At 41.4% G+C, this 27438-nt stretch overlaps 1 protein-coding gene across 1 annotated transcript in view; it reads left to right on the top strand.

The window, feature by feature from the left end:
- The first annotated feature begins 11376 nt into the window (after window positions 1-11376).
- LOC121276022 (kinesin-1 heavy chain) overlaps window positions 11377-27438 on the top strand; it is a 128836-nt gene continuing 112774 nt past the window's right edge. The window contains exon 1 of the mRNA XM_041183965.1: window positions 11377-11770. Within this exon, the coding sequence (XP_041039899.1) occupies window positions 11645-11770 (126 nt within the window). The 5' untranslated portion in view covers window positions 11377-11644. The remainder of the gene's footprint in view (window positions 11771-27438) is intronic.

A 27438-nucleotide genomic window follows, 5' to 3' on the forward strand; every position in this document is an offset into this window, starting at 1 on the left:
TTTCAAGACTATCCTTATCACAGTTGGCGATGTTTCCAATCTTCGTATCACCAGCAAATTTTGACATCACCACAGTCTAGGTCATTAATAAACATCAGGAGGAGCAAGGGTCCCCAACACTAACCCCTGAGGAACTCCACTACAGAGCTTCTTCCAATCTGAAAAACAACCCTTTATCAATACTTGCTGTTTCCTGTCACTCAGCCAATTTCTTTTCCAAGTGCCTACTTTCTCTTTTATTCCACGAGCTAGAATTTTGATCACAAGTCTATTGTGTGGCACTATATCAAATGCCTTTTGAAAATCCATATATGCCACATCAACAGCATTGCCCTTATCAACCTTCTTTGTTGCCTCCACAACACATTCCAGCAAGTTAGTGAAATGTGATTTTCCCTTAACAAATCCATGTTGGTTTTCCTTAATTGTCCTGCACTTGTCTAAGTGATTATTGATTTTGTCCAGAATTATAGTTTCCCTTCCACTGAAGTCAAATTGACTGGTCTGTAGTTGCCAGCTTTATCTTTGCACCCCTTTTTGAATAAGGGTGTAACATTTGCAATTCTCCAGTACTCTGGCACTACCCCCGTGTCTAAGGAAGACTGGAAGATTATCACTAGGGCCTCTGCAATTTCCACACTCACTTCCCTCAGTACCCTTGGATGCATCTCATCCGGTGCTTGTTCCTATCTATTTTAAGTAAAGATAGCCTTTCAAACACCTCCTCCTTCTCAACTGTAAATTCCTCGAGTGTACCAGTTACCTCCTCTCTCACCTCAGCCAGGGTAGCATCCTCTTCCTTTGTAAAGACAAGTGCAAAGTACTTGTTTAATACGTCCGCTGTTTCTCCTGCTTCCACATGCAAGTTCCCTTTTTATTCCTAATTAGCCTAACTCTATGTTTTACCACCCTTTTATTATTTATATGCTTATAGAAGACCTTGGGATTCACTTTTATGTTAGCTGCTAGTCTCTTTTTACACTGTCTTCTTGTTTTTCTTATTAGTTTTTTTCAGTTCCCCACTGGTCCTTCTATATTCAGCCTGATTCTCCATTGTATTTTCTACTAACATCTGCCATACATGTAGTTCTTCCTTTTCAACTTCACCTCTATCTCTCTCGCCATCCAGGGCGATTTATTTTTCATACTTTTCCCCTTCAAGGGAATATACCTTGACATTGCCTGCAATACTTTTTCTTTGAAGGTGGACCATTGATCAGACACCATCTTTTCTGCCAACATTTGATTCTAATTCACTCAATTTAGATGCATTCTAATCCCATCAAAGTTGGCTTTCCCCCCCCCCCCCCAACTAATTAATTATCCCTGCTTTGGATTGGGCACTGTCCTTTCCCATGACCAACCTAAACATTATGATACAATGGTCGCTGTCCCCTAAATGCTGTCCCACTGATATTTGATCCACTTGGGCCAACTTATGCCTCAGGACTGGGTGCCCAACCTTTCGTTGGACCGGAAACATACTGCTGCAGAAAATTATCTTGAACATATTTCACGAACTCACGCCCCTCTTCTCCCTTTACACTATTCCTATCCTAGTTTATATTTGGATAATTGAAGTCCCCCATTATAATTACTGTACAATTCTTGCACCTCTCTGTAATTTCTTTGCAAATTTGTTTCTCTATATCCCTTTCACTGGTTGGTGATCTATATAAGGCACTGATTAGCTACATACTACACCGATTATTGCATCTTTTTAATTCCTTACCTCTAGCCAGAGAGATTCTGTTCATGAGCCCGCTGGAACATCCTCTCTCTCTAGTACTGTAATGTAATGCCATCTTTAATCAATTTTGCCACTCCCCACCCCCTCCCACCCTCTTCTTCCTTTCCTGTCTCTGCTAATCACCTTGTACCCAGCAATATTTAATGTCCAATCTTTGAGCCAGGTCTCTGTTATAATAAAAATATCCTAATTCCATTTATCAACCTGTGCCGGTAGTTCAGCAAGCTTATTAGACACACTCCGTACATTCACATACATGCAAATTAAGCCTGATTTAGGCTTTTTTACTTCCCTGCTTACTCTGACTCCACCTAATGACTTACTATTTCCTTGTCTAATTTTATCAAACTCTCCAAGTATTCTATTTACATTGATACTGCTCTTTGACATATCCTCCTTATCAGTTAATACTTCTCTACTTCCCACTGCAAGTATTTCTCCTCTCTACTCTAAATGCCCCCTCACATTCCCATCCCCTGCCAATCTAGTTTAAACCCTCCCCAACAGCACTAGCTGAGGAGATTACAGAGATAGAGAGGAGCAAGGCCTTGGAGGGGTTTGAAAAAAAGGATGAGAATGTTAAGATCAAACCGTTGTTTGACCGGGAGCCATTGAAGGTCAGCAAGAATGGGGTGATAGGGGAAGCTGAGTTTTGGATGCCCTCAGGTTTACGGAGGGTAAAATGGAGACCAGCCAGGAGTGCATTGAAATAGCTGAGTCTAAAGGTAATGAAGGCATGAATGATGGTTTCAGCAACAGATGAACAGAGATGGGTGAAGTCAGGTGATGTTACAGAGGGGGAAATAGGTGATCTCAGTACTCGCACAAATATGAGGCTGGAAGCTCATCTCTGGATCAAATGTGTTGTGAACAGACTGGCTTAATCTCAGACTGTTGCCAGGGAGAGGGATGGAATAGGTAGAATGAAAATAAATGTTTTAAATAGAAGTAGCAAATAGTGGAAATACTCAGCAGGTCTGGCAGCACAGTGGAAAAAGAAACAAAGTAAATGAGCCTGATTTTAACCCATTCAAATGAACAATTAATCTAGCATCAGTTGCCATTTACAGGAGTTCCAACCTTCTATGATCCTTTGTGGGAACAACTGTTTCCTAATTTCACTGCCGAAAGGCTTGGCTCTAATTTTTATACTATGCCCCTTAGTCCTAGACTCCACGAAAAACATAAATAGTTTCTCTCAATCTAACCTATTTTCTTTATTATCTTGAAAACTTCGATCAAATCACCCCTTAAACTTCTAAATTCTGAGGAATACAACCCTAGTTTGTTTTATCTCTCCCCATAGCTTAATCCCTGGAGTCTAGGTATCATTGTGGTAAATCTCTGCTGCACTCCCTCCAAGGCCAAAATATCCTTCCTAAGGTCTAGTGCCCAGACCTGCTCACAGTACTCCTGGTGTGGTCTAACCAGGGCTTTGTTTTACTAACTGAAGCATGACTTCTACCCCTTGTATTCTATTCCTATATATATAAAAACCAGCATTCCATAGGCCTTTTAGATTTATTTCTGTACCTGTTCACGACATTTGAAAGATCTGTGTACTTAACCCCCATGTCTCTTCGGGCATTCACCGTTTCTAGCTTTTCACCATTTAGAAAGTACCCTGTTTTATCCTTTTCTAGGTCCAAAGTGGATAATCTCACATTTCCCTACATTTCTAGTACTGAGCCACAGCAGGAGAATCTGAATATACTTGGGAATTGGGGTGACAAAATTCAATGCATAGAACTGCAAACTGCTTCATATAGGGGCCAAAAGTTCTGGAAGGGTTTCATTGATTAAAGGAAAAGAAAATAACCTGTCTGGAGACTGAAAGACCTAATGGTCCAGTTTAACAATAAATTGAAACTGTCACAACATTGCTTAGAGGAAGTAAGTAAAATAAATCAGATATTGCAATGTAATAAGAGATCGATATTGAGCTGAATGAATGAGACAACTCTGCTGCTTTATAAATCATAGCTGCATAGAGAATAATGTGTACATTTCTGGTCATCACAGTATATGGAGGTGGTGGTGTAGTGGTATTGTCACTGGACTAGTAATTCTGGGACCTAGGGTAATGCTCTGGGAACCTGGGTTCAAATCCTACCATGGCAGATGGTGAAATTTTAATTTATTAAGTCTAATGATGACCATGAAATGATTGTTGTAAAAACCCATCTGGTTCACTAATGCCCTTTAGGGAAAGGAAATCTGCTGTCCTCACCTGGTTGGGCCTACATGTGACTCCAGACCCTCAGCAATGTGGTTGGCTTTTAAAAAAAAAAATGCCCTCTGAACAAGGACAATAAATGCTGACCTAGCCAGCAACATCCCACAATTGAATTTAAAAAAAAGGTTATTGAGATGATACAATAGAGAGCAATCAGAATGATGGAGGGGTTTGATTATGTTGAGCAATTATATAAACTGTGCATCTTCTCACCAAAAATGAGGATGAGAAGTGAAATGATTGCTGTTTTTAGGATTCTATTGGGGCCAGATAATGTTGACCATGACAAACTGTTGCAAGTGCCTGAACAGTAGAAACAAAGACATGGCCTGTGCCTGAAGAGTTTTAAATTTAAAACTAATCAGTGGAAATATCAATTTCAGTAAGTGGTAAAGCTGCGGGAAAAGCTCCCCAGAGAGATTGCAGAAGCATATGGAGTTAATTCGTTCAGCCACAAATGGATAGAATTCATTCAGAAAATAATATTTCAGGATACAGTATATGAGTAATTTGAGATAAATGTAGAACGATTAAGAGGAATGGGTGACTTTGAACTTATGGTTTCCAAAACTTTTCTTGCCTCATCACTGAGTCTGTTGTAGATTAAATGCCATTACTCACCAATTCCATTGTTGTATGATGTGACTACCAAGTTTGTAAAGGGTAAATTGGAAAATTGCGAACAGTACGCCCTTGTTCAAAAAAGGTTGTAAGGACAAGCCTAGCGATTACAGACCAGTCAGTTTAACTTCAGTAGTGGACAAGATTCTAGAGACAAGTATTCAGGATAGAGTTAGTAGTCACATGGAAAAAATTGGGTTGATAAGAGCCTGCATGGATTTCTAAGGGGGAAATCATGTTTAACTAACTTGCTGGAATTTTTTGAAGAGTTAACAGAAAAGGTTGATGAGAGTAATGCTGTTGATGTGGTGTATATGGAATTTCAAGAGGCATTTAACACAGTGCCACACAACTGACTTGTGAGAAAAGTTACTGCTCATGGAATTAAAGGGACAGTAGCAACGTGGATACAAAATTGCCTGAAAAATAGGAAGCAGAGAGTAATGGTCAATGGACATTTTTCGGGCTGGAGGAAGGTTTGTAGTGGAGATCCCCAGGGGTCGGTATTGGGACCCTTGCTTTTCCTGATATATATTAATGATCTAGCTCTTGGCGTGCAGGGGACAATTTCAAAGTTTGCAGATGATACAAAGCTTAGGACTGTTGTGAACTGCGAGGAGGATGGTGTGGAACTTCAAGAGGACATAGACAAGTCGGTGGAGTGGGCAGATGGATGGCAGATGAAGTTCAATGTGAAGTGTGAGGTGATACATTTTGGTAGGAAGAACATGGACAGATAATATAAAATAAGGGGTGAAATTTTGAACGGGGTGCAGAAGCAGAAAGACTTGGGTGTCATTAAAAGTGGCAGGACAGGTGGGGACAGAGGGCAGCTAATAAAGCATATAGCATCCTGGGCTTTATTAATAAGAGCATAGAGTACAGGAGCAGGAAGGTTATGCTGAATTTATACAAGACACTCATTAGAACTGTGTACAGTTCTGGGCACCATATTATAGAAAGGATGTGAACACATTGGAGAGAGTGCAGAAGAGGTTTACAAGGATGGTTCCAGGGATGAGAAGCTTCAGCTATGAGAATAGATTGAAGAGGTTGGGACTGTTCTTCTTCGAGAGAAGAAGGCTGAGAGGAGATTTGATAGAGATGTTCAAAATCATGAGGGGGCTGGACAGAGCAGATAGGGAGAAGCTGTTCCCACTCGTAAAAGGATCAAGAGCGAGGGGGCACAGATTTAAAGTGATTTGCAAAAGAAGCAAATATAATACGAGAAAAAGTGTTTCCACACAACTAATGGTTCGGGTCTGGAATGCACTGCCTGGAAAAGTGGCGGAGGCAGGTTCAATCAAGGCATTCAAGGACATTAGATGATTATTTGAATTGAAACAATGAGCAAGGGTACGGGGAAAAGACAGGGCAATGGCACTAGATCATAATGCTCATTCGGAGAGCTGGTGCAGACATGATGGGCTAAATGTTCTCCTGCTGTACCATTATGATTCTGTGAACTAGATAGGCGATGATCTTTTTCCATCTTAAAAATTCTACATTCTACTGACAACAGTATTGATATGAATTGACAATTGTCATTTAATTATCATGGAACCACACAATGTTGGAGCACAAAAAAGGGCCATTTGACTCCTCAGGTCTTTGGTGGTGTTTTCTCCACAAACCACCCATCTAATCCTACTCTGCTCCTCATCCCCATTAATATTCCACAGCTTCAAGCAAAGACCTAATTCCCTTCGAAAATAAATTATGTCTTTTCCTTAGGTTTGCCAATCCTCCAAGATTCCTGGAGCCTCCAGTAATTAATATTTAATATTCTGATTACTGCTGTGACCAACCCAGGAGAAAAATCATAGAGACTTTATAATAAATCGTGCAATTCTTTTTCAGTTTCTTTCAGCATTTATTAGTTGAACAAAGATTGCAGATGGACTATAAAGATTGTTTGACAGTCAATTATAGAAGCATAGGAACTGGAGTAGCTCCTGATACTATTCAATGAGATCAATGATTGATCTGTGGTCTATCATCATCCAAATGGGTAAGAAAAAGCAGGGCTACTTTAGCCTAGGAAAGTGGTGCACTGTAAGGATAGGTGTGTTGACAACAAATGGCAGGAGTATGTGAACATAAGAAATAGGAATAGTAGACGATACTGTCTCTCACGCCTGCTCAGCCATTCAATATTATCATGGCTGATCTTCTGCCTCACTTTCCCACTTGCTCCCCATATCTCATAAAATTGGAGGTGGGGGTAGGGTGGTGGAAGGCATGAGGTTATTTGATGAAACCTCGGGGAATACATCCAGCTACAGGTGGCACCAAACTTCTGCTTCATACATGACTTATTACAGGAATTCCACATTTAAGCCATTCCCTTAGAATTTTCTAACATTCCCTTTCATTACATGGAATAAAAGGAACAGTAGCAATATGGATACAAAATTGGTTGAGTGACAGGAAAGAGAGAGTAGTGATTAACGGATGCTTTTCGGATTGGAGGAACGTTTGTAGTGAAGTTCCCCAGAGGTCAGTGTTAGGATCCTTGCTCTTCCTGATATGAATGACCTTTGCAGATGATACTAAACTTGGAAGCATTGTAAAACAAAAACAGAATTACCTGGAAAAACTCAGCAAGTCTGGCAGCATCGGCGGAGAAGAAAAGAGTTGACGTTGACAACTCATCGACAGCAACACCCATCTAGGACCCTCCATCCCTGCCTGTCCCTCCGTCCCCACCCCATCTTCCAATCCCAGCCCCAGCCGTGTATTCACTATACCCCCGACCTTCCCCTCTCCGATGCTGAACGTTCAGTGCTCAGCAAAGGACTTAGTTTCATACCCCTACGCCCTCACCTTAATGAATTTCGGGCTCAGCACGATGCTGAACTCTTCTTCCGCCGTCTTCGTCTCCGGGCTCACTACTTTGGGCAGGAGTCCTCTCCCCGTTCAACGGATCCTTTCACCCACCTCCAATATTCTCCCTCCACCTGGAACCCTCCCTCTTGGTTCTTACCTTCTCTTGATCTTTTCATTGATAACTGTCGGCGCGACATTAGTCGTCTCAATTTCTCTGCTCCTCCAACCCATTCTAATCTCTCTCTCGCTGAACTTACTGCACTCCATTCTCTCAGGTCCAACCCTGACATCGTCATCAAACCCGCTGACAAGGGTGGTGCTGTTGTTGTCTGGCACACTGACCTCTACCTCGCGGAGGCTGAGTGTCAACTCACAGACACTTCCTCCTACCTCTCCCTGGACCATGACCCCACCACTGAACATCAAGCCATTGTTTCCAGGACTGTCACTGACCTCATCTCCTCTGGGGATCTTCCTCCCACAGCTTCCAACCTGATAGTCGCCCAACCTCGGACGGCCCGCTTCTACTTCCTACCCAAAATCAACAAACAGAACTGTCCCGGTAGACCGATCGTGTCAGCTTGCTCCTGCCCCATTGAACTCATCTCTCTTTATCTTGACTCCCTTCTCTCTCCCCTTGTCCAGTCCCTTCCCACCTACATCCGTGATTCCTCTGACACCTTACGTCACATCAACAATTTCCAGTTCCCTGGCCCCAACCGCTTCCTCTTCACCATGGACACCCTCTACACCTCCATCCCCCACCAGGATGGTCTGAGGGCCCTTAGCTTCTTCCTCGAACAGAGGCCCGAACAATCCCCATCCACTACTACTCTCCTCCGTCTGGCTGAACTTGTTCTCGCACTGACCAATTTCTCCTTCAACTCCTCTCACTTCCTCCAAATAAAAGGTGTGGCTATGGGTATCCGCATGGGCCCCAGCTGTGCCTGTCTCTTTATGGGGTATGTGGAACATTCCTTGTTCCAGTCCTACTCCGGCCCCCTTCCACAACTCTTTCTCCGGTACATCGATGATTACTTCGGTGCTGCTTCGTGCTCTCGTCGGGATTTGGAAAAATTTATTAATTTTGCTTCCAATCTCCACCCCTCCATCATTTTCACGTGGTCCATCTCTGACACTTCTCTTCCCTTCCTTGACCTCGCTGTCTCAATCTCTGGTGATAGACTGTCCACCAATATCTATTACAAGCCTACCGACTCCCACAGCTACCTCGACTACAGCTCCTCACACCCCGCTTCCTGTAAGGACTCCATCCCATTCTCTCAATTCCTTCGCCTCCGTCGCATCTGTTCCAATGATGCTACCTTCAAAAACAGTTCCTCTGACATGTCCTCCTTCTTCCTTAACCGAGGTTTTCCACCCACGGTCGTTGACAGGGCCCTCAACCGTGTCCGGCCCATCTCCCGCGCATCCGCCCTCATGCCTTCTCCTCCCTCCCAGAAACATGATAGGGTCCCCTTTGTCCTCACTTATCACCCCACCAGCCTCCGCATTCAAAGGATCATCCTCCACCATTTCCGCCAACTCCAGCATGATGCCACTACCAAACACATCTTCCCTTCACCCCCATTGTCGGCATTCCGTAGGGATCGTTCCCTCCGGGACATCCTGGTCCACTTCTCCATCACCCCCTACTCCCCAACCCACACCTATGGCACCACCCCATGCCCACGCAAAAGATGTAATACCTGCCCCTTCACTTCCTCTCTCCTCACCGTCCAAGGGCCCAAACACTCCTTTCAAGTGAAGCAACGTTTCACTTGCATTTCCCCCAACTTAGTCTACTGCATTTGTTGCTCCCAATGCAGTCTCCCCTACATTGGAGAGACCAAACGTAAACTGGGCGACCGCTTTGCAGAACACCTGCGGTCTGTCCGCAAGAATGACCCAAACCACCCTGTCGCTTGCCATTTCAACACTGCACCCTGCTCTCTTGCCCACATGTCTGTCCTTGGCTTGCTGCATTGTTCCAGTGAAGCCCAACACAAAATGGAGGAACAACATCTCATCTTCCAACTCGGCACTTTACAGCCTTCCGGACTGAATATTGAATTCGACAACTTTATGTTTTGACCTCCCTCCTCCATCCCCACCCCCACTTCTGTTTCTTCCCCCTTCCTTTTGTTTTTTTCCAATAAATTATATAGATTTTTCTTTTTCCCTCCTCCTATTTCCATTATTTTAACATCTTTTATGCTCCCCCCACCCCCACTAGAGCTATACCTTGAGTGCCCTACCATCCATTCTTAATTAGCACATTCGTTTAGATAATATCACCAACTTCGACACCTCTGTGTTCTTTTGTTCTGCCGTCTGTGACATCTTTTGATGATCTGCTTCTATCACTGCTTTTGCCTACAACCACACCACCCCCCTCCACTTCTCTCCCTCTCCCCCCACCCAACCCCCCCCACCTTAAACCAGCTTATATTTCAACCCTTCCTGGGATTCACCTAGTTCTGTCGAAGGGTCATGAGGACTTGAAACGTCAACTCTTTTCTTCTCCGCCGATGCTGCCAGACCTGCTGAGTTTTTCCAGGTAATTCTGTTTTTGCTTTGGATTTCCAGCATCCGCAGTTTTTTGTTTTTATTATTGGAAGCATTGTAAACTGCAATGAGGATAATGTAGAACTTCAAAAGGACATAGACAGGCGTGGTCAGAATGAGTGAATTTCAGTTAGGTAGATTGATTGGAGAAGCTGGGACTGTTTTTTTTGGAGAAGAGAAGGTCGAGGGGAGAGTTGATAGAGATATTCAAAATCATGAGGACAGAGTAGATAGGGCGAAACTGTTCCCATTGGTGGAAGGATCAAGAACAAAAGGGCACAGATTTAAGGCAACTGGCAAAATGGAGACACGAGGGGAAACTTTTTCACAGGCTCTGCCTGAGTGTGGTGAAGGCAGGTTCAATCAAGGAATTCAAGATTATCTGAAAATGAAGTATGTACAGGCCTATGAGGAGAAGACAGAGTGACACTAGTTAAATAGTTAAATCCTTTGGAGAGCTAGCACACGCATGGCCTCCTTCTGTGCTATAATAATTCTGTGATTGTGATTACTAGGGTTGCTAATCCTTCAGGGTTGTCCCAGCTGGAGTTTCCAGAAATTAACATTTAATACCCTGGTCACTATTATGAGCATCAGAGGAGGTAACTCATAAGGGCATCAAAAACATTTTGTCATTTCATCAATACTTTGTCTATTAGTTATAGCGACATTAGAAAATGAGGGCAGGGAGGGAATAAAGTCTATTTAACTGGGAGATGAAGTTACAGGCAGGAAGTCATATGATGAAACCTTCACACATATGTCCAATCAGAATTAGCAAACCTGTTAATTATCCATCGTTAACTTTAATTTGGTCAGCTGGCTTGTTTGCTTTTCAGGGTGCCTGGCAGAACGGGCCAAAGTCTGTACACAGAGCAGGACAGGACTAATAAAGTGCAAGCCTCCAATCCTGTAATTGAGTCATGTGATTGAGGGTTGAAAGGGTTGAGTGGTTTACTCTCAGCGCTGTCATCGCGGCGAATCTCGCGATATTTGGCTTCGGATGACATCATTTTCTCCACATATTACCCACAGAGCGTGGGGCGGCTCCTGCTCATGATAGCAGTACTAGCCGTCTTTCAATCAACTGAACATACTATTGGTCTTCCTTTTTGGGGGAAAAAACAAATTGTCCTCACGAAACTCTTAAAAGCAAAGTATGAACGACACCCGTCAATTCTTCCCGCTTCCTACTCAGGTTGGGAAGGGGGGAAAGCAAACACCGCGCGCGTGCACAATTAGGCGGCAGGGCATGTCACGCGCGTGCGCAGTTGGTCGGCGGAACACGAGCGGGGAGAGCAGCCGCGGGGATAGTATGGGTAGATATGACGGCACCGCCCCGCTCCCATTAGTCCCGCCCCCTCCCTCCCCGCGCGCTGAGTGAGAGTGAGGCCGCGGCTGCGAGACGGGTGTTCGCCGGTTTAATGGCGGCCATGTTGCATCGGAAGTGAAGTGAAAAGGGAGAGAGCGGAAGAAAAAAAAACAAAGTCGCCGTCAGGATCGCGAACCGGCTCGCTACGCTCGGCGGAGAGACATCAACCACCGATCAGGAGGGTGAAAGAAGCAAAGCTGTTAGGGGGGGGAAGTTTAATTTGTATTATTTTTGAAAATTTTCCCCCCCAATACAATAAAAAAGGACAATGGCGGATCCGGCAGAGTGCAGTATAAAAGTGATGTGCCGCTTCAGGCCCCTGAATGACTCGGAGGTCCAACGCGGAGATAAATATATCTGCAAATTTCAAGGGGATGAAACTGTGTCGGTCGGGGTGAGTTGTTTTTCTGGCTCCGGCGCTGTCATTCTTCGTGTGTTTCTAAAGACAGATTATTTTCAGTATTTTATGTGTGTTACCATAGACTGTTCAAGTTTGAGCTGTGCGTGAGTCTTCCTTTGGAATCGGATGCAGTATGAGATTGAAAGGGTTGGGGCTGTAAAATATAATCATCTGTCAAGGCGTCTCCCCGAAGTGTGCCTGTTGTTTAAAAACTTCTTCCAGGTCTACTACTGCTTCGCTCTGATATTTTCTTTCTACCGTAGAAATCATGATTTCTTTCACTGCTGAAGTATTGGAAAATGCCACGTCTTATCTTGGAGTGATTAGAGAGCATAGCGTAGGGTGTGGATATTTTAAATTGAGGAAAACGCACTGTAAATTTTGTCCTCTGAGTAATGCTTAGTGCTTGAGGCGAATGGAATGAGCCCGAACTTGACATTTAGGACGATCTTTTACTTTTTGGGAGGGAGGGTAGGTGGGAGTGACAGTTATTATAGTTCAGTACAAATATCTTGCAGCAAGAGCCCAAGCTTTCTTTAAAAGGCACGAACTTCTTTGTGCATTGATTTAATCAGAATTTGAAGTCAGTCTGGTAATTATTTTGAATCGCATTCAAATTGAGATTACCCTCATCAAATGGTATACGTTGAAGTTGCAAGCTGGAACTAGTTCTACTGATCTAGAGTGTTGATTTCTCCACCCTGAAAGCTGTTATTGGGCATGATGGAAGTTGGGTAGTATTTTAGGAGATGGTGTACTAATAAGTATGATTAAACATTTTAAAGTTCTGATTTATAAATTATTTAATAGGTAGCTACTTGCAATTGTTAGTAAAGACTGACTTTTCTTGTGATGTATTATTAGGCTTAGGTGATTTTTAAAGTGCAAGTACGCTGACCCAGGATTGTCATATGGGAAATTTCTAGCTTGATCTCCAACATCCCTAATGTAAAATTTCTTCTAATTTCCTCAAACATCAGGATCAAACAGCTATTTTCAAGAAGGAAATAAATGTTTTAGATACATTCTGACTGGAATTGCATGTTGTCCATTTAGATTTATTTACAGGTTTGGAATTGCGTGTTGCCTGGTTAGAGATTTATTTACAGGTCTGGAAAACAAAAGGGCTTTGATTTTTTTGAGGTGCCACCTGTATAAATAGGTAAACTGTTATTGGTAAATTTCTTGTCTGAAATCCTCAAAACGTTTAATGGGAATTAATGATCAATTAATTTTTTTGAACTTTTGCAGTTTTGTGAATTTATTTAAATTTTGTATAGAAAGTACAGTAAACACTGCTCAATTTTATGCAATTTCTGTGCTGTTTAAAAGTTTAAAGCCCCTCATTGACCCCGTTCTAGAATTATTAATTAGATGCAAACCATAACCCCAGTGGAAAACCCATGTGAAGTGGCACCAATTTAGTGCCTTCTGTAATTCTCAAAAGAAGCCCAATTTAATTCTCAGGGAAATATGTGTTACACAATGCATGGCCTGGAGAGTTGAAAATCTTTACTACCACTGACCTAATGAATAAAAATCTGACATCAGAAACTGTAGTACAGTACTTCTATATTGACTTATGCAATTGAAAAAGCTGTATGGGTGGGCAGTGATATTGGAAAATGACATAGGCATTCAAAGAATGAAATCATATTAGCTAAAGCAAGCCAAGAAAAACTTCTTTTTGGAAATGCAGTATATATTCACCTCTTCCTGTCACATGGCAGAATTTTTATACAAGGAGGACCTGTAAATTAAGCAACCTAATGACATAGAAAAACTAAGCCATAATTGAAAATGCAATCCTAACTAGTCAAAACTAATAAGGTAGCAGGATATTGACACCCCACACTGACAACAGCCACATAGAGATGAGAAAGAATTGCATATTCCATCTCCAACAGCTCAAGAAAGTAGTTTTTTCCTAATTGGGCTTGTGTTATAATAAGTATAAAGGAGTGTGAAAAGTCAAGGAGCCAGTATTGAGTAGCCTGAAATGTGTTCTAAATGATGAGTGAAAATATATAAATATTGGAAAGCAGGCGTCGTATGTACAGTTAGTTGGTGAAAAAGCTATGTTCAAATCTGGACGAAACTTTTTAATTGTTTCATTTCAACCTAGTATCCAATGAAGGGAGTAAATGTTTATCACTGTAATTTAGGCTGATCGAGGGTGTATTCTGATGACAATATTGCCCATTTCTTTGGGCTAATGTACTAGAGCCATTGATCGTGGAAAGATGTTTGGAATTGTAGCATACGGTTTCCTGAAAATGCACATTTTCCCCCCAAAATCCTGAAATCTTGTACAATAAAAATTAACTGATTTATTTTGTCACTAAATTTGTGGTGCTGTTTATATGGTTTCTTTCAGGTTAGAAGCTTTGGGGGGGTTGTGACGATCAACGTAATATGCTGCCCTATCACTTTTTTCCTATCAGAGCAAATAGAAGTCACCTAAAATGTTTCCCTACTTTGGCAATCGCCCACCAATGGTAGCTTTCCCAGCTTGCTGTTAGACTTTACCTCTATAGTGAGCAGTTGTGGCTTGCATTTGGCTAATATTTGCATATGGCAAATGTTTGCCGATCATAATCCTTTAAACTTATCCTATGATGTCAGTACAATAGCATACAACTTGAAACATCAGTCTCAATGTGGAAAATACAAAGTGAGATGTTTTCACTGTAAAATACAAGAATCCCTTTGTATCTGTACAGGAGTTTTGCATCTGAACGTTCAGTTGAGACTTTCTGACAAAATTTTAGAATGTTAACTTATGGTCTTTTTATTTAAAAAATCTTGCTAACTATCTGCTGCTCATCTTAACCTCTGACCTGAATCTGCTTGTTGAAAATTCATTCATATCTTCGGAACTTAGGGCAAAAACGTGTATTTTTAATATTTGTCTTTCCTCTTTCCTCATTGCTGAAAGTGGTGATTTATGTAGGTTAAAGCTCTCTGTCTGCTAGTAGCCTTCAATTGCCTATTCATACTTGAGCTTAAATAGTAATTATCACCATGCTATTCAACTTTGAGAGACTGTTATAGTTGAGCAGTGTCCTATTCTTGTCTGCTTCTGATTTTCACCCGCTCAACACATGCACTTTCCAGCAGGGGTCACTGGATAGCAAATAGGAGTTGGAATTCTGGTTCATTTAACCCCCACCTTTTTCCCAGTTTGGGCCATTAATATTAATTGTGGTCCAATTGATGCCTTGGTAGAGAGAGTTTCACTCCTGATGTGGATAACCTGTGCGAAGATACAATGGTATGATTCTCATGGCCATGTTTTGTTTAGGTACTGAGGTAGAACAATGGCCTGGCTGATTCTTTTAAGCTTGCATCTGGTTTGGCGTAACTACACAAGGCAAACTGGACAAGATCACTGTGATGACTCTTTTCACCTTATCTCATATCTTCCATGGTGGACAACTGTATTTTGCTTTTGAATTTTGGAAGTTTTTTGATCAGCTTCAGTTTGGTATAATTGGTAGGATTGTTGCCTGTTAGAACATAAGACCATAAATAGGAGCAGGAAAAGACCATTCTGCCCTTTGAACCTGCCCACCTTTCAATGAGATCATGGCTGACCTACTTCAACACCTTGTTCCTGCACTATCCCTCTCTCCTTTGATGATTTTAATACGTAGAAATCTATCAATCTCTGTCTTGAACATACTTAAGGCTGAGCCTCCACAGCCTGCTGGGGCGGAGAATTCCAAAAATTCACCACCCTCTGAGTGAAGAAACTCCTCCTCATCTCAGTCCTAAATGACCTGCCTCTTACCCTGAGACTATGTCGTCTCTTCTAGATCACCCAGCCAGGGGAAACATCCTTTCTGCATCTATCCTGTCCAGCCAGTATGATTTTATGTTTGAATGACATCACCTCTCATCCTTCTAAACTCTAGAGAATAAAGGCCCAGGCTATTTAGTCTTTCCTCCTAGGACAACTCCTCCATCCCAGGAATTAGTTTGGTAAACCTTCATTGCACTCCCTCTTTGGCAAGTATATCTTTCCTTGAGCAAGGAAACCAAAACTGCGCACAACACTCCAGGTGTGGTCTCACCAAGGCTCTATATAATTACAGTAAAACATCTTTACTCCTATACTCAAACCCTTTTGTAATAAAGGCCATCGTACCATTTACTACCTTAATGGCTTGCGTAACCTGCATTTTACCTTTCTATGACTCGTGAACAAGGACGTCCTAGATCCTTTGAAATTCAACATTTCCCAGTCTCTCGCCATTTAAGAAATACTCTTTTTTTCACATTGTGTTCCATCTGCAAAATTTTTGCCCACTCAACTTAGCTTCTCCAACTTCCCTTGAAGCGTCGTTGCATCCTCGCAACTTGCACTTCCACTTAGTTTTATGTCATCTTCAAACTTGGAAATATTACATTTAATGCACACATTCAACTCATTGATATAGATTATGAATAGCTGGGGCCCAAGTACTGATCCTTGTGGTACCCTGCTAGTTACAGCCTGCCAACCTGAAAATGACCCATTAATTCCTACACTCCTTTCTGTTCACAAACCAGTTCTCAATCCATGCCAGTATATTCCCCCCCACCCCCCGAATCCCACGTGCTCCAACTTTGTTTACTAGCCTCTTGTGTGGAACCTTATCAAAAACGAAAATCTAAATATACTGCATCCACCCGTTTCCCCATTATCTATTGTGTGAGATAAATACTCCAAGGTTCATTAAACATGATTTCCCCTTTCATAAATCCGTGTTGACTCTGCCCAATCTTACCAGTGTTTTCTAAATGTCCTGTTATCACATCCTTTATTATAGATCCTAGCATTTTCCCTGTAACTGATCTTAGGCTGAGGTCTGGAGTTCCCCATATTCTCTCTTTCTCCTTTCTTAAGTAGTGGGGTTGCATTTGCAATCAGCAGAAACCATTTCAGAGTCTATAGAATTTTGAAAGATGGTGACCAATGCATATACTTGCATCTCTACAGAAAGAGTTGACTATGGATATAGATGTATTGGTCGTCATCATTCAAAACTACAGGGGATTTATCTACTTTAAGTCCCATTAATTTCTCAAGTACCTTTTTTTTCCACTAATGTTAAAATCTTGCAGTTCCTCACTTACACTAGCCCCTTGATTCTCCATTTATTTCTGGGAGGCTTTTGGTATTTTCCTCTGTAGAGACAGACATGAAATATTTGTTTAGTTTCTCTGCCGTTTCCTTATTTCCCATTTACCCATTATAAATTCTTCTGACCCACATTTGTTTTTGCTAATCTTTTCCTTTGCACACACCTATGGAAGCTTTTACAGTCTTTTTATGTTCCTCGCTAGTTTACTCTCATTCTATCTTTCTTCATCTTTCTCTTGGTCCTCCTTTACGAATTCTAAAATGCTCTTAATCCTCAGGCTTGCCATTTTTTGGCAACTTTATGCATCTCTTTCTTTGATCTAAAAAGATCCTTGATTTCTTTCATTAGCTGTGCTTTGAGCACTTTCGTTTCCTGGGTTTTTGTGCGTTAAAGGAAAATATTTTTGTTGTAAACTATATATTAGTTCTTTAAATGTTAGCCATTGCCTGTCTACTATCATACTTTTTAACGTAGTTTCCCAATCCACCACAGCCAATTTCTCCTTCATACCTTCATAGTTTCCTTTGTTTAGATTTAAGATCCAAGTTTCTGATAGAATTTTACATTAATTTTTAAAGTGATATAGTTCTATCATATTATGGTCACTCTTTCCTAAAAGCTCCTTTACAACAAGATTATTAATTAGCCCTTTTTCATTACATAATACTAGATCTAAATAGCCCATTCCCTAGTTGGTTCCTCAACATACAATTCTAGAAAGCCATCTCGAGTATGTCCCAAGAATTCATCCTCCACAGCATCAGTACTAATTAGGTTTACTCAGTCATTGTTGATTGAAATCTCCCATGATTAGTGTGTCACCCTTGGTTTGTGCCCACATCAGGATTTGGGACTCCAGTGTAGTTTTATAGAAGTTTGAATTTCTATTCTTTGGATGAAACATTAAATCGGGGTCCTGTCAGCTTGTTCAGTGGATGTTAAAAGATTTTGTGGCACTATTTCAAGGAAGGAGTTTGCACATGGTCCTAATCAAATTTTCTTCTTTAAAGCAACATCATCAAAAACTGATTAACTAGTCATTGTGGCATCTTGCTGTGCACAGCAGTCACTGCACTTTATAGTTTACCTCGATGTGAAGTGCTTTTATATTAATATTCATGACTAATTTCATGATTCACAGCACTACTGTGAAGAAATTGTTCAAAAGTGTAAAGTAAATTTACATCTGGCATGTTTCTTAAACTTGGTACACAAAATAGTTGATGGAAAATCTTAAAATTGAGCAGAAAGCATATATTGTGCACCAACTCCACCTGAAAGCAAGGTTTTACTAACCTTTGTTTTTGAAACTGCTAAAAACTTATTTGTTGTTTCCATTATCGTGCATGTTTCCATCTAAAATTATTGGAATATTTTGCAGTTTAGGCATAGATGATCAGTATATTTTAAAATTTTTGATTTGACTTGTTTTCATGAAATATAGACCATTTAGCTTTTGAATTTTGATTGTTTTTGTTTTCTACTCCTGCAATCTTGCAGCCACAGCAAATCACATGAATATAGATGAAGTCCATTTTACCTATTGTAGCTTACCTACTGAAAATATTGTCGTTCTCTTCGTCACCCAACCTAGAAGTCATGATGTGTGTGGAAAAGAACTGTTCAGATTTCCCTTCTGTGAAATTGAATCAATCTATTTTTGACCCACTCTACAGTTTCACCCCAAAATAGTTGCCTGTATTTATACTTGCTGCACTAGTTAGTATCTCGCATAATAATGTGAGGGCCCTATTAGTTGTCTCCATTTATTCAGGTTTTCCAGCATTGACCATTGATTCAAGTGATTGAATAGCTCATTCTGTTCTAGATTTTTACCTATGTTTGGGGCTTGGTAATCAATTGTTTTGTCCATTCACAATATCTTATTGGTTTATGCAGATTGACCATGTCAAATTCCATTTTGGTTACATGGGATTCTGCTGTTTTAAGGATCAAATTCTGCTGTTGCAACCATTTTCCTGTGAAAACCAGTTGGTAGACACGTTCGTAACTCGGTCCACTGGCATTAAGTACAGCCTCTTATCTTGGAGCTTGATTGTCCCATTCAAAAATGGAGTTTGAATTATCGCTAACAGTTTTATGGCATATTCCAATTTGATTCCAATGACTTCCTACCTGACCAGAGCATTGTATAGTTCTAACATAAATTTCTTGACTTTTGACTTTGTTTGCTTGAATGGCTGCTTTTCATTGAACAACATATTAACAGCTGCAATAATATGGAGATAAAAACAAAAAAACTGCAGATGCTGGAAATCCAAAACAAAAACAGAATTACCTGGAAAAACTCAGCAGGTCTGGCAGCATCGGCGGAGAAGAAAAAAGTTGACGTTTCGAGTCCTCATGATGCTGCCGATGCTGCCAGACCTGAGTTTTTCCAGGTAATTCTATTTTTGTATTAACAGCTGCATCCACTTGAACCCATTCATCTCTTTAATACTTCTTCAAAGTTTGAAGAGGTCAAACCATGTGCACTAACATCATAAATTACTGTATTTTGTTAGAGAATTAGGCAAAATAAACCTTTTTTTTAGTTTTCATGTAAGGTAGTTGTGCAGCAATCAGTGTTTGCCTAATTTTTGTTTGCACTGTGTAGCCGGTAGGTCAAAGTGGATTAATCTGTTTCACAGATTGGTATTGGATTATTTCTGTGACTTTCATGCTGGTAGACAAAACATTGTCAGCTTTTTAATCATTTGTGCACTTTAATTTAAAAAAAACCTCAATCATTATGAGGACTTCATTATTTGCATGCTACGTTACAAGATTTTTGTGTTTTAGCAAAATATTTCTTTATAATAGCACATATTTTTAACCAGTAAGAATTTTTTGCCCTGCTAATAACCTCTGTGTTGCATAGTAAATATTAGATGAACTGGCTGATTACTAGCTGTGTTACATTGTTGGAGAGTCTATAAATCATTTCAATGTTAGTGAATTCAAATCTTACTAATAATAACATATGTAACTAGTTGGGATTAATCACAGTTTTAGTATTTTGTGACAGATAATGTTACTAAGACAACATTTTCTAATAAATTGTGTTTAGGGTATTGCTGGGGAAGCGATCTTTGCAGGTAAGTTATAGAACAAATGCCAGCTGAAACCCCACAACACATTTTAGGTTACAAATAATTTTTAGTACTCCTATATTGGATTTCATTTTGTTATTTATAATTTTCTTCAAATGAGGGTTTCGATGGCAAGGCCACCAATGATTGCCTGTCTCTAATTGCCCTTGAAGGTAGTGATGAGCCACCTTCTTGAACTGTTGCAGGCCATGTGGTGTAGGTACACCCGCAGTGCTGTTAGGGAAGGGGTTCCAGGGTTTTGATCTAGCGACAGTGATATAGTTCCAAGTCAGGATCATATGTGACTCGTATTGTTGTTAGTTGTGCTACGAAGATAGTTTGTTTAGTTGCACTGTTAAATGCTGAATACAATCAGGGTGGGGGGGAGAACATCTCTTTTTTCAAATTAAATTTAGAATTATTCCAGCTGGATTCAAATTAAAATGTTCTTTTAAAATAAAACAATTAAATTCCCACCTGCAAAAGTCATCATTTGACCTATTATTATCAAATGACATGTGGATAATTTCATTTTGTTTTTCAAAACTGCTTGTGGAACTTTTGGATATATTTACATTTTGTTTTTGCCAAATAGCATTGTCATTCACTATTTAGTGAAAGTCACAGAGCTGATGATAACTGGACTTCTATAGAGCAGACTTGGAATCTTGATACTCTGTTTAGGATGGAGGTTGATGTACCAACACGTGGATCTATTGCATGTCTACACATTGCTTCTGGTTTATTTTTGAATTCAGCAAGGTCAGTGATGTCAGTGCTGCAGAGTGGATCAATTGGCACCCAGTGTTCCCACTGGCATTTTGAGGTCAGGTCTAGCATAGGCTAAATAAAGCACTCTCGATTATGTCTGGATATTGACTTCAGAAAAGCACCTAATGCACTATGATAACATTTCTATTTTGCATAGAAGTCATTCTTGTGACCTATCTGCCAGTGGATATTGAATTGTTAGTTTTAAAATGGCGATCCCCTACTCTCAGGAATTTGGTTGAGAATGGCAGGCGCTATGTACATGACATTGATTCATTTATGGTGTGGCACACTTAGTATAGCATGACATGCAACTGAAGTTTTTAATATTCCTATAATCTACCCTGTTTAGTTTTCAGATTACATTAGATATTGCAAATAATTTTACAAACATTCACTTTATTTTTTGAGACCAGTGAGAGAAGAACTCGACAGTTTCAACTGAACCAGAGTAGTAAATGTAGATGTTGGCGACCACATCTGACATTTTATGTCTCATATTTCCATAGACATCATGTAACGGGGAGTGGAACTAATCCTTCCATCAGTCTCCATGCCCGTAATTATCAATTTTGTTTGCTCAGAACATTTAACCCATGTTTGGTATTGTAATTTGTTCATCTTTTTATATCACGTGTCAAAAATTGTTCTATCAATGAAACTCAGTACTATGCAAGTTGTCACTGAATTGTATTGTGTACCTCACTGAGCTATTGCAATAAGATAAAATAACAGGGTTTCATGCATTATCTTGCCACTTAAAATAAGACAAAATTGAATCAGAGTTAGATGCTTCAGTTTACATTGCCTGTATGAACAACTTATTTTTAAGTTTAGCTGATTTAATTAACCATGGAGGGAGAAAATTGCTTTGTTTTTGTGGTTGACATATATTAAACTAATTCTGGCTTTTGAGCATCTGCTATTTTAATCCACTGATGGGTGTGTTTTCTGTTCCCTAAACCCTAAATTCTGGAATATCCTCCCTACACCTCTCTACCTCGCCTACCTTGCTTTCTTCTTAAGGCATTCTTTAAAGCCTATCTGTTTGACCAAGCTTTTGGTCATCTGGTCTTATATCTCCTTATTTGACTCTGTGTCCTGTGAAGCTTCTTGGGACTTTTTTTGTGTTTAAAGGCGGTGGCACCTTGGTATTGTCACAGGACTAGTAATCCCTCTGGCTAATGCTCTGGGGGCCAAGGTTTGAATCCCACCACAGCAGATGGTGAAATTTGAATTCAATCAAAAGTCTAATTACCATGAAACCATTGTCACTTATCATCAAAACCCATCTGGTTCACTGCTGTCCTTTTTAGGGAAGGAAATCTGCTGATTTAACTCGGTCTGGACTACGTGACTCCAGATCCATAGCAATGTGGTTGACTCTTAAGTGCCCTTTGAAATGGCCTAGCAAGCCACTCAGCTGCATCAAACTGCTAAAAAGTCAAAAAAGAATGAAACGGCATGGACCACCCAGCATCAACCTAGGCCCTGGAACTGACACCGTTAAAAATTGGCCCTGTCGATCCTGCAAAGTTCTCCTTACTAAAATCTGGGGGCTTGTGCCAAAATTGGGAGAGCTGTCTCACAGACTGGTCAAGCAATGGAATCATACCTTGCAGACAATGTCCCAGATGCCACCTCACCATCCCTGGGTATGTCCTGTCCCATTGGCGGGACAGACCCAGCAGAGGTGGCGACACAGTGGTATAAAGTCGGGAGGTAGTTGTCCTGGGAGTCCTCCAACATCAACTCTGGACCCGATGAAGTTATGACATCAGGTCAAACATGTGCAAGGAAACCTCCTGCTGATTACCACATACTGCCCCCCTCCCTCCCCAAGCTGATGAATCAGTGCTCCTCTATGTTGAACACTACTTGGAGGAAGCAGTGAGTGTGGCAAGGGTGCAGAATTTACTCAGGGTGGGGGTCTTCAATGTCCATCACCAAGAGTGGCTTGCTAGCACCACTGCAGACTGAGCTGGCTGAGTCTGAAATTACATAGCTGCTAGACTGGGTCTGCAGCAGATGGTGAGGGAAAATATGCTTGATCTCATCCTCACCAACCTGCCTGTTGCAGATGCTTCTGTCCGTGCCAGTATCAGTAGAAGTGACCACTGCACAGTCCTTGTGGAGACGAAGTCCCGCCCTCACACTGAGGATACCCTTCATGTGTGTGGCACTGCCACAGTGCTAAACAACTAGAGACTGGGCAACGATGAGACACTGTGGGCCATCAGCAGCAGCAGAATTGTGCTTGACCACAATCTGTAACTTCATGGCCCGGCATTTCCCCATCTCAACCATTACCACCAAGCCAGGGGATCAACTCTGGTTCAATGAAGAGCGCAGGAGGGCATGCCAGGAGCAACACAAGGCGCACCTAAAAATGAGGTGTCAAATGAGGTGAAGCTATAACACAGGACTACTTGGTGCCAAGCAGCATAGGCTGCCAGTGATAGAGCTAAGCGATCCCACAACCAGTGGATCGGAACTAAGCTCTGCTGTGCTGCCACATCCAGGCGTGACTGGTGGTGGGCAATTAGACAACTCACTGGAAGAGGAGGCTCTAAAAATACCCTCCTCCTCAATGTGCAAAAGATAAGGGTGAAGCATTTGCAATGATCTTCAGTCAGAAGTGCTGAGTGGATATTCTATCTCTGCCTCCTCTGTGGGTCTCCAGCATCACAGATGTCAGTCTTCAGCCAATTTGATTCACTCCACCTGTTATCAAGAAGGCACTGGATACTGCAATGGATATGGACCCTGACAATATTCTGGAAATAGTGAAGACTTGATCTTTGGAACTTGCCACGCCCATAGCCAAGCTGTTCCAGTACACCTACAATGGCATCCATCCAGCAGTGTGGAAAATTGCGCAGGTATGTCCTGTACACGCGCAGTGACAAATCCAACCCAACCAACTACCGCATTGTCTTCTCTCTACACCAGTAAAGTGATGGAAGAGGTCATCAACAATACAATCAAGCGGCACTTGCTCAGCAATATTCTCACGGGTGCTCAGTTTGAATTCCATCAGGGCCAATGAACTCCTGATTCATTACAGCCATGGTTCAAATGTGGACAAAAGAGCTGAACTCGAGGCAAAGAGAGAGTGATTGCCCTTAGCATCAAGGCAGCATTGACCAAGTATGGCATCAATGAGCCCTAGCAAAACTGGAATCAGGAGAAAACTCTTCGCTGGTTGGAGTCATACCTAGCACAGGAGATGGTTGTGGTTGTTAGAGGTCAGTTATCTCAGTGCCCGGAGTTCTTCAGAGTATTGTCTTGGGCGCAACCATCTTCAGCTGCTTCAATGACCTTCCTTCCACCATAAGGTCAGAAGTGGGGATGTTCGCTGCTGATTGCGTAATGTTCAGCACCATTCGTGACTTCTCAGATACTGAAACAGTTCATGTCCAAATGCTGCAAGAACTGGACAATATCCAGACTTGGGCTGACAAGTGGCAAGTAACATTCATGTCACACAAGAGCCAGGCAATGACCATCTCCAATGAGAGAGAATCCAACCATCGCCCCTTGATATTTAATGGCATTACCATTGCTGAATCCCCATGATCAACATCCTGGGGGTGTTACCATTGACCAGAGCCTGAACTGGACTAGCCACATAAATACTGTGCCTACAAGAACAGGTCAGAGGCTAGGAATCCTGTTGCAAGTAATTCACCTCGTGACTCCCCCAAAGCCCATCCATCATCTACAAGGCACAAGTCGGGATTGTTTTGGAATACTCTCCATTTGCCTGGATGAGTGCAGCTCCAACAACACTCAAGAAGCTTGACACCATCTAGGACAAAGCCCGCTTGATTGGCACCCCATCCGCAAACATTGACTCCCTCCACCATTGACGCACAGTGTTAGCAGTGTGTACCTTCTACAAGATGCACTGCAGAAACTCACCATGGTCCTTAGGCAGCACCTTCCAAACCCATGGCCACTACATCTAGAAGGACAAGGGCAGCAGATGGTTGGGAACACCACCACCTGGAAGTACCCCTCCAAGGCACACTCCATCCTGACTTGAAAATACATTGCCATTCCTTCACTTGTCTGGATCAAAGCCCTAGAACTCCCTTCCTAACATCACTGTGGGTGTACTTACACCTCATGGACTGCAGCGGTTCAAGAAGGCAGATCACCACCGCCTCTAGGGCAATTGGGGATGAGCAGTAATTGCTGGCCCAGCCAGTGATGCCCACAACCCATGAATGAATTTTTAAAAAATACTAGCTGTTCTTGTCTGTACTTAGAAATAATAATTACATCCTCCTTATCCTTCAAATAAATATTTCCATCACTTAAATGGTTACATTTGTGACATAACCAGGTATGTATAGACAAAATTAGTGGAAATTCTGTCAAGGCACCCTGGAGCAAGAATAAGTCTGCTGTCAGCTCCTTTGTCATTATAGGTAGCAGGTCAGGCAGCTGTGACTCTGTCCCTCCCCAGCAGGTTGTCTAACGTACCAAACTGCATATACCTTATGACTTTTTAAATTTAAGAGCTGGGAGTAGAGACAGTTGTTAGAGGGGGGAGGAAGCAGTGGAGGGAGAGTTGCTAAAAGGGGAGGGCCTTGGTCATATGGCAGCCATATTTATAACTTGTTTATGAAGCTGTGCACATTAAGCAGAATCATTTTGTGAACCTGAAGTTGATTAGTCACATTCAGGATTAAAATTAGTGAATTTACATGTGAGCTGGAATGAGGACCCAGAGACTGTATAAGTGAAGGTAGCAGTCTGGGAGCTTTATCCTACGTCTAGTCAGACCCCTGATATTCCTTGGCTAATGTTACCAATAGCTATGTGCGTTTTACTTGAACTTACTCACAATAGCATCATCTCTCGGTGCTACATGACGAACAAGCTCAGGAGTGATGAATACTGCATAACTTCAGTTTAGTATTTGGATTTTTCAACCGCTTCACGTTGATGTAATGGACTTCGAAGCATTTATGTACTACCTTATCACGTCCTCAGATCAGCCCAAAGTGACCTGCTTGAGAACCACTAACATTCCTTAAGTCCAGTTACTGTTATGCAAGCTGGCTGCTTTGTTTGCTTGCCTGTAGCAAGTTCCAAAAATAACACAAAATTAATGACCATATACAGTACCCTATTTTTGGTTGTATTGAGAGTGGAACGTTGCCAGGACACCTAAAACTCTGACCTTTGATTATTGCTTGGGGTGAATTCAGAAGATCCCAATCGGGAGAAGGAATCTGTGTATAACGTTATCTGAAAGACAGAACCTCCAGTGATGCAGTATTCTCCCAAAGCATCAACATGATGAATTTTTTAAAATGCTTTTAGGATGTGAGTGACAATGGCAAGGGATCATTTATTGCCCATCTCTAGTTGTTCTGAGGGAATTGAGGATCCTCTCTCATGGTATGGACTAGAATTATATAATCATAGAATGAAATAACACAGGCTTTTTGGCCCATTGTGCCTGCACTGGCACTTGGAATGTAACTAATTGTATCATTCTACTCCTGCTCTTTCTCCATATCTCTGTAAATCCGTTCCCTTCAATTACTTATCTCATTCCCCTTTGAAAATTACTATTTAATCTGCTGCCTCCAGTTTTTCAGGTTGTGCATTCCAGATGACAACACTTCACTAATATTTAAAAAAGGTTTCCTTGTGTCATCTGTGGTTCTTTTGTCAGTCAACTTAAATCTGTGTCCTCTGATTACTTCTCATATGGATTATTGCCACTGGAAATAGTTTCTCCTTGATTACTCTATCAGAACCTTTTATGACTTTGCATGTCTCTACCAAATCTCCTTTTAACCTTTTCTGCTCCAAGGAGAACAACCCCAACATCTCTAGTCTCCTCACGCAACTGAACTCCCTCATCCCTATTATCAATCTTGTACATCTCTTCTGTGCCTTCTATAAGCTCTTGACTTCCTTCCTAAAGCATGGTGCCAGAGTTGAACACACAAGAACATAAGTAGGAGCAGGAGTAAGCTATTCAGCCGCTTGAGCCTGCTCCACCATTCAATAAGATTATGGCTGATCTGCCCCAGGCCTCAACTCTTTTGTGCCAGCTCCTCATAGCCCTCAAATCCCCAATATGTTCCTTTTTTAATGTTCTACTCTTACTTTTATATTACCTCTACTCCTTCCCAGCAAAATTGTATCACTTCACATTTTACTGTCATGTGCCTGTCCATTTTCCCAGTTTGTCTCCTCAAGTTTGTTACTATCCTTTTCTTTGTTTCATATCATCAGTGAACTTATGTCCTGTGTAACCATGCCTAGGTCATTAATAGATATCAGAGCTGTGGTCATAATACTGACCTCTAGGGAATATACTTTTTAAAAAAAACAACTATTCATCACTATTCTCTGCTTTCTGCCCTTTGCCCAATTTTGTACACATGCTGTGACTGCCCCTTTAATCCAATGGACTTGAATTTTGCTAGCAATTCTACATGTAGGCCAGAGCAGCTTTCAAGGTGATATGATTTATTGAACTCAGTTGCACAATTGGCCATGGTGAGATTTAAACATGCCTGCTAACACAATACCATAACCAGTAGGCTAAAATACCTGTGACCCAAATCCATAATGGAGTTGGAACTCCAGAAGTCTGGCTCTGGTAAGAATACTAACAATTGAGCCAAGCTGACCCTTG

The sequence above is a fragment of the Carcharodon carcharias genome, chromosome 3 (genome assembly GCF_017639515.1).
Source record: "Carcharodon carcharias isolate sCarCar2 chromosome 3, sCarCar2.pri, whole genome shotgun sequence".
Classification (NCBI taxonomy): domain Eukaryota; kingdom Metazoa; phylum Chordata; class Chondrichthyes; order Lamniformes; family Lamnidae; genus Carcharodon; species Carcharodon carcharias.